Source organism: Aristolochia californica, unplaced genomic scaffold (genome assembly GCF_029961685.1).
Source record: "Aristolochia californica isolate CCGP_79_NKW_82.1479 unplaced genomic scaffold, dmAriCali1.0.hap1 SCAF_4, whole genome shotgun sequence".
Taxonomy (NCBI): Eukaryota; Viridiplantae; Streptophyta; class Magnoliopsida; order Piperales; family Aristolochiaceae; genus Aristolochia; species Aristolochia californica.
The window spans coordinates 44,025,594-44,034,423 of NW_027182103.1; the positions used below are offsets into that span (position 1 = coordinate 44,025,594).

An 8,830-nucleotide genomic window follows, 5' to 3' on the forward strand; every position below is an offset into this window, starting at 1 on the left:
TTATTTTTGTACTTATAAGTTATTATTTAAAAATCTAAGGAATATAAATATAAAGAGAGATACATCATAGATAGTGGTCAAGTTTTCAGCGGGAATAAAAAGTCCACTTCTTCATTCAACGGGTTGGGTTGGGCCAAGGTGGGTTCCAATTGAACCCACGAACCCGGCCATTGTCATCCAATGGCGTCGAAAACATCAGAGGCTCAGAGCTTGAGCATGTGCACTGCTACTGCCACGGATCAGAGCCTACTCTTCCCATAAAACTAAAAATTTAAAAAAAAAAAACAAAACTGCCTGGGATGGTCAATTATCGCCGACGTGAGCATCACGTGAGGGCGGCCCCACGTAGCGGAAATATAGGCCGCATTCCGTTATTTAGATTTCAGAAAAATAAATAAAGGCGTCGTCTCTGTCGTCTTCCCAGTCTCGAGTTTGCTCCTGAGGTCTCTTGTTGAAAATGGGAGGGCTTTTTCCGTTTGAAGTAGTTTTATCAGTCTCCATTCGCAGCTGCAAAGCGAACATAGTCTTTACACGTGGCACTTTTAAAATGAGCCACGCAGATTTTGATGCTGATCTTTTGCCCTCCTCAAACGGCTTCACGGCAGCGGTTCACTTTTCGCCAAGAAAAGCTCGCAGCAGATACGAGCTTGGAAAAAAGTCTGTCTCCTCTTCGTTGCCTCTCTTCCCACATTTGTTTCTGAATTGAATTGAGAATCTCGTCTTTCTTCGTTTCGTACGCTGTCATGGAGGCTCTGCAGATCGCTCGAGGCAGAGTCGCTTGTCTCTCTTCCGACTTGCCTTCGAATGCGGTGATCAGAGTAACGACGAGTAGACGGTTTGCGTTTGTTGGTATTCACACGAAAAGGGACAACGGCGAAGGTCTCCTGGCGCTGAGATGTGCCAAGGGTCGGACTGAACGCGAGAGGAGTTCCGGTGTTGAAGAAAAAGATTTGCAGAAGATTTTGGTTCGTGATTCCCTTGTTGATTATCAGCAGACTTCTAAAAATGGTACCTTTCTCTGTTGTTTTCCCTTTTACGGGATTTAGGAAATTGACATGTAATATGCATTTATGAACTATTTGTCTCGTTATTCTTCTGTACGTTGGTGACTCCTGATCCACCTTGATTGATTTGGTCTCTGCACCTACAGGCTTCGTCTTTTGCTGTCTACAGCTTAGACCTTTATCTGACTTAGATAAGATAGTTGATCTAGTGCGTCGTGATTATGTACTTCGAATGAGCTGTGTGATTTACGGGTGATTCATAACTGATCTGTAGAATTATCGTAGCAGTTCGAAACTTCCGACCCATGATGACGGTATCCTGTAGTTTAATCGGGCTGCTTATACTCTCGAGCACTGCTTATACTCTCTAACAGAAGAAACTCCTGCAGCACAAGATTCAAACTTGCAATGTTGCAGCTGCTTTATCTGAGTATTGGATGGGTTCAATAAATAGCCGCTTGAGGGATCTATATCACTTTTACTCGAGATAGTTCCAAATCAGTTCTTATGATGTTCCAGACCAATTTATGAATGAGATCATTTTTTGCACCAATTAGCGCTTGTTGAACACCAATTGGTGCTTTCTAATTTTTTGCTTGGCTTATTCCGTCAACGTCTTTAGTTAAAGACATGTAACTGCTACTAGGTAGAGAAGCCTGGCTTCGATAAGGCAGATTAATTTTTGAAGATTTTGCCTCTATTTTATCCTGCCCAAAGTTATCTACATTGTTTGAACCGTTGCTTTGGATCCTATGTCCACAATAGTTTCAGAAGTAACATCATACTGATATAAATGTTTGCTCTTATGACAAATGCAGGGAAAGCTGAGTTAGTTGATTCTACTACTCATCCAATTACAGATGGAGAGGAAGAATCTACAAATGTTGAAGAGCAGGAGATGTCAACACGAGTGACACATAACATAGTTTCTGTCACTGCTGAGGCTGCCCCATATTCAAAAACTGGTGGCTTGGGAGATGTATGTGGCTCTTTGCCCATTGCTTTAGCTGCTCGTGGACATCGAGTTATGGTGGTTTCTCCAAGATATTTGAATGGGATCACAGATGAGGTTTTTGAAGGTGCATCTGATCTTGGATGCCGCATCAAGGTTTTTTGCTTTGGAGGAGAGCAGGAAGTTGCATTCTTCCATCTGTATAGAGCTGGTGTTGATTGGGTATGCTGGTTCTCCCTTTGTGTCTTACTGTTTGGTTATGGATGTGCACATCTGATATACCTAAGCAACATGTTCTTATGGTTGAAGGCTGATATTACCATTCACTTTCTACAAAAAGTTTCACCTATTATGCTATCCGTTAAATTTTAAAGAGAGGAAGCAGCTATCCCATTAATTCTAAAATGGCATGTAAGTGGGGGGTCTGATATATTTTTGTCAATTTTAAAGAGAGAAGCAGTAATTCTGAAGGCCCATTTTGTATGACTAGATGGTGATTTAATGATTTGGGAACTACTCACTATTCCACTGGTTTCAAGTAATCCAAATACCTCATTTTTTGGACCATTACCCTCTTTTTCTTCCTCCCCTCCTCTTTCGGATTGAGAGACCATGTTGACCTTGACATTCTTCAGCTGTATGTTTGAGTTGCTTAGATGGCAGCCACATCCGTGTGAACAAGCATTAACAAACAAAGATCACCACATACAGCATTCATGAACTGATCTTCATCACAGGAGTATTCCTACGGTTTACTTGGTATAGCTATTTGTCTATGACTGATGTGCTAAATCAGGCTTAAATTAGATATTAAGTTGGCCGGTAGATGTGTTTGAAAGTGTTTTTCATATCTTTGGAAATCAATGATGTAAACCCTGACTAATCTGTGAATGTTGTTCACTAAATTGTTGAACTTTGCCAATTTTTTCCTTTTCTGTTTCTTCTGTCATAGTTTTGCCTGAAATTGGCATTGATATTTTAGTTTTTACTGTTCAGGTATTTGTTGACCATCCTTCTTATCACAGACCTGGAAGTCCATATGGTGACAATTATGGTGCTTTTGGAGATAATCAGGTTTGGAGGTTTTAATTCAAAGTATTTAAAGTTGAGCTGGTTGCTCTTTAAAGCAAATGTTTGCCACTTTGTAGAGTCTCTTTTGATTTACAGTTTCGGTACACACTACTCTGCCATGCGGCATGTGAGGCTCCACTGGTACTCTCATTGGGTGGGTTTACCTATGGCCAGAAGTGTTTGTTCCTTGCTAATGACTGGCATGCAGGACTAGTACCAGTGTATGGTCCTAACTCTGTTGCTTCTCGTTTCCTGTGCATGCTCATTTCATTTCAGTAATTGTGTGACTGTCCGCATTCAAATATAGTTGTTTGGTAACTGGTTAGAAATAGTTTGATACTGAAACCTGTGGATAACCCAGTCGCCTATGGGATGTAGCTCATGTTTGGTAATTTGGAGTCATGACATGATCCCAAATCTGCTGAAATTGAATATTCTCAGAAGGTCCCACTAGATGGTGTACAATAGTTTTATGAACAATAACAAGTTCTTTTACTTGATTGTTTGTTCCTTTGGTGATACTGCTAGTCATATCTAATTCTTACTAGTTCAGTGTCTTAAAAATGCATTTTTTTCTGACCTTGGCTTCTTGACATGATGTAGTTTGATTTGAGGACTTCTGACTTTTTTCACATATCCTGGTAGGATAGCATAGATAACAAACATAGTGCAGAGAGAGGAGGAATGTGTTCATTCAAATTAGATAAACATGTGGGGTTGGTCTAACATTTGATAAAAAGATTTAATTGGAAACAAAAAAAGGCTAATGATAAGATAATCCCAGAAATCATCTAAGTGGATGTGAAATTATTAGTTGTGGCCAGCTGTCTCAGTATACTGAGTAATGATGGGAATCACTCTAGTGTAGCGTTATTTTTATTATGCATGCTTACATGTATTGATTTGATGATTTAAATTTTTGAAAGGGTCTTTGAACAAGTACTGATTTGAAAGGGTTATGTATTGATTTGATGCTTACTTTCTGTTGTTTGATACTTTTCGTTCTGCTTTGATCAAGTTGCTTTTTGAATATTTTTATCAACAATATTCTATTGATTGATCCTTATATTAATTTTTCTCTTCAGCCTTTTGGCAGCTAAATATCGTCCCCATTGTGTTTATCAAGATGCCCGCAGCATTCTCATTATACATAACCTTGCACATCAAGTATGCTCTCAGAAGATTTAAAGATTTGTCTTATATATCGTTAATGCAACTATGGTCAGGTCAATTTTTATTTTTCCAGTATTTAGATAATTCTATACGAGTACCTACGATTATGATGAGTTCAATTGAACTTCCATTTTTTCGAGGGTGTGGAGACTGCAACAACTTATGGGAATCTGGGATTACCACCACAGTGGTATGGAGTGCTGGAATGGGTATTTCCCACATGGGCCAGGAGACATGCCCTTGACAGAGGTGAAGCAGTTAATGCTCTGAAAGGTGCAATTGTAACGGCTGATAGAATACTAACAGTTAGTCAGGTAAGAAGTATTAAAACCTTAATTTCTTGGCTTTTCCTGCATTTAAACTATTTATGTTGCAGGCTTATTCATGGGAAATAACAACACCTGAAGGTGGATTTGGACTCGATGAACTGCTGAGTAGTAGGAAGAGTGTCTTAAATGGTAGATGACTCTCAAGAGTAAATCCATTATCTGGCTTCTAGAAAAATATGTAGTACTAAAAAATAAAAATAAAACGTATTTGCTGTCACCAGGTATTACAAATGGCATGGATGTTGAAGAATGGGATCCATCTTCAGACAAACATATTCCATTCCATTACTCTTATGATGATCTAGCTGGGAAGGTGGCTTTGACTCCTGAATCCTTGAAAGAGATGTTTTAGACTTGTGATGGAAACTACTTTGCTGAGTTCAAATAGTTGCAAAGTGCAGGTCAAATGTAAGACTGCTCTACAGGTAGAATTGGGTTTAGCCGTAAATCCTGATTGTCCAGTGGTGAGATAAAAGCATGCAAGCTTTCTTGGATGGTTTTTTTTTTTTTTTTTTCATATATTAATCCCTCTGTCTTTGGAATTGAACGTTATACTTCGTAGATTGCATTTATTGGAAGATTGGACTACCAAAAAGGTACTGACTTGATTTGGTCAGCACTACCAGAGCTCATGCAAGATGATGTCCAATTTGTAAATCCTTCTCTCTGCCACTCTCATTCTCTTTCACTTGTTTCAACGATCAGTGTAATAAAATTAAAAGTTCATTGTCCACGGCCTCCTTCAGGTCATGCTTGGCTCTGGGGATCCTGATATAGAGAACTGGATGAGAGTCGCAGAAACAACTTATAAGGACAAGTTCCGTGGGTGGGTAGGGTTCAATATTGCTATTTCTCACAGAATTACTGCAGGGTGAGTCTCTTGTCTTACTTACTGAATATTGCATTCAGCAGTTCAGCTAGTTTGAGTTATACTGTTCATTAAAAAATGCAGATGTGATATTTTATTGATGCCTTCACGTTTTGAACCCTGTGGATTAAATCAATTATATGCAATGCGGTACGGGGCTGTCCCAGTTGTGCATTCTACAGGTGGCCTTAAGGTGAGGAAGTGTTTGATGAAATTCTGCAACATCATCTACTACTCTTTTAAGTTTTGGGACATGCAATATTTTTTTGATCTTGCAATATTTTCTCTCTCCTTTTCTACTTAACAGGATACAGTGGAGAATTTTGACCCATTCGCTGATGAAGGCAGAGGCCAGGGTACTGGGTAACTTCTCTGGTCTTAAGACTACTTGGTTTGGCAATTCGTATGACTATTTGAGGGTCCATTTTTTAAGCTCTACAAAAAACAAATATTAATATGCTCATAATCTGACCTATTCTCGAACTTGATCTAGTCATTTGCTTTTAGAATTGTTAAAATACTTGGATTAGGACTGGTTCAGTAGCGTTGTGGGCCTTCTGATGCAAGGTCTTGATCTGTCTCACCCAAGTTTGGCATCACATGTCTCTCACTGCAATTTCGTGTTATTTATGCGGTTGTCATGGTGATTATCTGAAAAAACATAAAAGTTCAAAGTCTAATTTTAGTTGCATTGTTCTGGATTGCTTCCCAGGTGGGCTTTCTCACCCTTAACCAAGGAGACTATGTTGGGAGTAAGTACAACCAACTTTCTTCCGACTACTATGATGCCATCCATGGAAATGTTGTTCAACTCACCGAAAAGATTGTCGAGTATAAGAATTTAAAAAGATGAATCAGGGTACTCAATGCGATCGATTGTTCTTTTTTTAATCAGATGTTCCAATTTACAGGCATTGCGTAATGCGATTAAGACATACGAAGTTCACAAGAGTTCATGGGAAGGACTGATGAGAAGAGGCATGCTAAGAGATTGTTCGTGGGAGAATGCTGCCGCTCAATACGAGCAAGTCTTTTCTTGGGCTTCACTTGATCCAACTTATGTTAAGTAGGCAACAGAGGTTGTAACATTGATTCCTTCCTATTCCTTTACCACAAGAGAGATTTTTTAGGAGCCGAAATATTTCTTTTCAATGATGATCCTCCTCTATGGTTAAAATTTTCAGAGGGTGTTGGCGTAGACGCTTTGTATTTCGAGGTGGACCATCACCCAACTGCCTGAAAGCTCACCGATGGACTTCGTCGATGTTTAACAATTACCGATAGCCGCCCCACCAACCAGAAAGTCCGGCTTGCGAGTGCGACCAGTAAATGGCACTTTACAGGCAAGGCAGAGTCTCGGATATTGTCACAAAATTCATTTTTTTTTTTTATATATATTATTGATAACCTCATACACTCGACTCAGTCATTCTGACTATCTATATATGATTTTTATTATACATGCCACGTATATATATAAATGACATAGACATAAAATGTCTCTGAAAAGAAAGGCGCGCTTTGTCGCCTCCACAGACACGGTAGTAAACAACGGACTGTACAAAACATCTCCGCGTGCTCAGATACGATACCATAAAAAAAAAACCTTCTGTGTATGCCTAGTATATTCCCCCATGTTTTCCTGTGAAAATTGCTGCCGAGGAGTCAACACTCCATTGCTCGCCGCTCTCAGCAAATATATCCAAAAGAGCCAGTGCCTGAAAATCAACCGAACCGCGCATTAGGAAGGGGAGACGGGAGGGAATAATTCTATATTTTAATAATAATGAAAAAATTACCTCCGGAACACTGAGTTCAAGGCGAAACTTGGGGCCGTCGTAGTGGTGAAGGATAGGCCTAAAGGCATCTTCCTCCAAAGGGCCGCAAATTTTCCTTGTTACTACTCCGACCTGACCCAAACAGAGAAAGGATCAACACACTTGAGAGCGATACAAATCTAAGAAAGATTCATTTCGTAAAATCTTATCTCTAAAATAAGAAAAAAATGCAATTAACATACCTGTGCAGGGAAACGAGACTCGCCAGGGCATTTTTTGTCCTCCCAAGCCGTCGGATCTATATTGGTACCACCGAAGCTTGCAGCCTGCACAGAGATTGACATAGTTTAGCGCTAGTGTGAAATAATTAGATCCATAAATATTTCTTACTATAATTATAACTGGCCGTCCGAGGATCTGGACCGTCACCAACAGAGAACGGATTCAAAGGCGATGAAGTTGGATCGAGTTTTTTAAGTAATTATAGACACACACCTCAAAAATTCCATGAAGCTGGTGGGTAGAGTAGTTGTAGAGGAACAGAGGCAAGCCGGGCGTGATTGCTCGAACAGAATCCCTGTATCGTGGAGGCAAACCTAGATGAACCCAAACAAAAACAAGACATAAATAAGATTAATAAACAATAATCAAAGGGAAAATCACTGGTTAATCGAGACTTGAAGTAAAGAATAAACTTGATTAGACGAATTCTTCTTCGAGGGTGGGTTTGACAATCTAATAGAAGGATGGAATCGTGTAATATAAGAGAACTAGAAAAATAACATACCAAATAATTGCCTTCTAAGATTCTCTTCCATGGTGTCGTTGTTGCAGACAAAGATATAACCCCCAATAGCTTCATTCCTCGGCAGAGATTCCGACGGCGGAAGCGTTTTAAACCTCTTATCTACGCTATTGTTACTGTTCTTCGTACTGTTGTAGTTCTTCTTGCCATTCGTCTCACTAGCCTCTTTGAGATGGTTGATATTAACATTGTTGCTATGGCTTTTCTTGCTGAAGATCTTGGAAGAAACCTCCTTGTTTGATATTCCGTTGTTATTCTTCTGAAGAATCCCGCTGTTGTTCTTCCAGCCCTCGTTAAACGAATTGAAGTCTGAAGCTTTCTGTTTTGGAAGCACCTTCCCACCGTCCACTCGGCTGTCGAAGTTCCGCCTTTCCTCCGGCCGTTTGCTAGACCAGATACTATCATTGATCGAGAGGTTAGCCTCCGGACGCCTCGCACTCCAGATACTGTCGTCGATCGAGAGATTCGCGAAATTTGTCGATTGCAGCCGGAGCTGATCGCTGAATTGCCAAAACTGCTGATTTTCCATCTTCTAAAGCTGCTGCTACTTCCGAACAAGTCTTAGAATTACCGATTGGATTTTCTTTTCCAGCTATAGACAGGTAAAGCAGAGCACAGAGCCGTTTATATGGAGGGGGCAGAAAGTAGTAGGAAATTTCGAGGAAGAAGAGGAAAACGTGTAGATTTGTCAAAGTGGAGAGAGAAGTTGGGATGGCGCAGAGATTGAAAGAAATGCGGGTAGTGGGAACGGAGACTGAAGGAAGCCGCGTTCCTGCAATAGTAGAAAACGACGGGTTTGGGAAGAAAAAATCGAAAGAAGATTTCAGAGAGAGAAAGAGGGGGAAGAGGA

The 8,830-nt window shown here is 40.1% G+C and overlaps 2 protein-coding genes across 2 annotated transcripts; one reads left to right on the top strand and one right to left on the bottom strand.

Annotated features, from left to right (window-relative positions):
• The first annotated feature begins 677 nt into the window (after window positions 1–677).
• On the top strand, window positions 678–6,851 carry LOC137962792 (soluble starch synthase 1, chloroplastic/amyloplastic-like). Its single transcript, XM_068809864.1, has 16 exons — window positions 678–1,008; window positions 1,823–2,178; window positions 2,953–3,030; window positions 3,124–3,248; window positions 4,113–4,194; window positions 4,341–4,514; window positions 4,577–4,658; window positions 4,751–4,842; window positions 4,931–4,993; window positions 5,092–5,181; window positions 5,276–5,400; window positions 5,482–5,590; window positions 5,705–5,760; window positions 6,110–6,149; window positions 6,309–6,476; window positions 6,582–6,851. The coding sequence occupies exons 1-15, from the start codon at window positions 744–746 to the stop codon at window positions 6,465–6,467; spliced, it is 1,896 nt and encodes a 631-aa protein (XP_068665965.1). The 5' UTR covers window positions 678–743; the 3' UTR covers window positions 6,468–6,476; window positions 6,582–6,851.
• On the bottom strand, window positions 6,827–8,830 carry LOC137962793 (B2 protein-like). Its single transcript, XM_068809865.1, has 5 exons — window positions 7,963–8,830; window positions 7,671–7,771; window positions 7,418–7,501; window positions 7,197–7,307; window positions 6,827–7,115 (listed from the first exon to the last, which is right to left on the bottom strand). The coding sequence occupies exons 1-5, from the start codon at window positions 8,507–8,509 to the stop codon at window positions 7,017–7,019; spliced, it is 942 nt and encodes a 313-aa protein (XP_068665966.1). The 5' UTR covers window positions 8,510–8,830; the 3' UTR covers window positions 6,827–7,016.

Excerpts from the sequence above, each read along its gene's own strand:
- LOC137962792 (XM_068809864.1), top strand. The coding sequence starts at position 744 with ATGGAGGCTCTGCAGATCGCTCGAGGCAGAGTCGCTTGTCTCTCTTCC. Across the intron at positions 1,009-1,822 it reads TCAGCAGACTTCTAAAAATG|GGAAAGCTGAGTTAGTTGAT; the intron begins GTACCTTTCTCT and ends TGACAAATGCAG. Across the intron at positions 3,249-4,112 it reads CATGCAGGACTAGTACCAGT|CCTTTTGGCAGCTAAATATC; the intron begins GTATGGTCCTAA and ends TTTTCTCTTCAG.
- LOC137962793 (XM_068809865.1), bottom strand. The coding sequence starts at position 8,509 with ATGGAAAATCAGCAGTTTTGGCAATTCAGCGATCAGCTCCGGCTGCAA. Across the intron at positions 7,772-7,962 it reads TCTTAGAAGGCAATTATTTG|GTTTGCCTCCACGATACAGG; the intron begins GTATGTTATTTT and ends GGGTTCATCTAG. Across the intron at positions 7,502-7,670 it reads AGCTTCATGGAATTTTTGAG|GCTGCAAGCTTCGGTGGTAC; the intron begins GTGTGTGTCTAT and ends ATCTCTGTGCAG.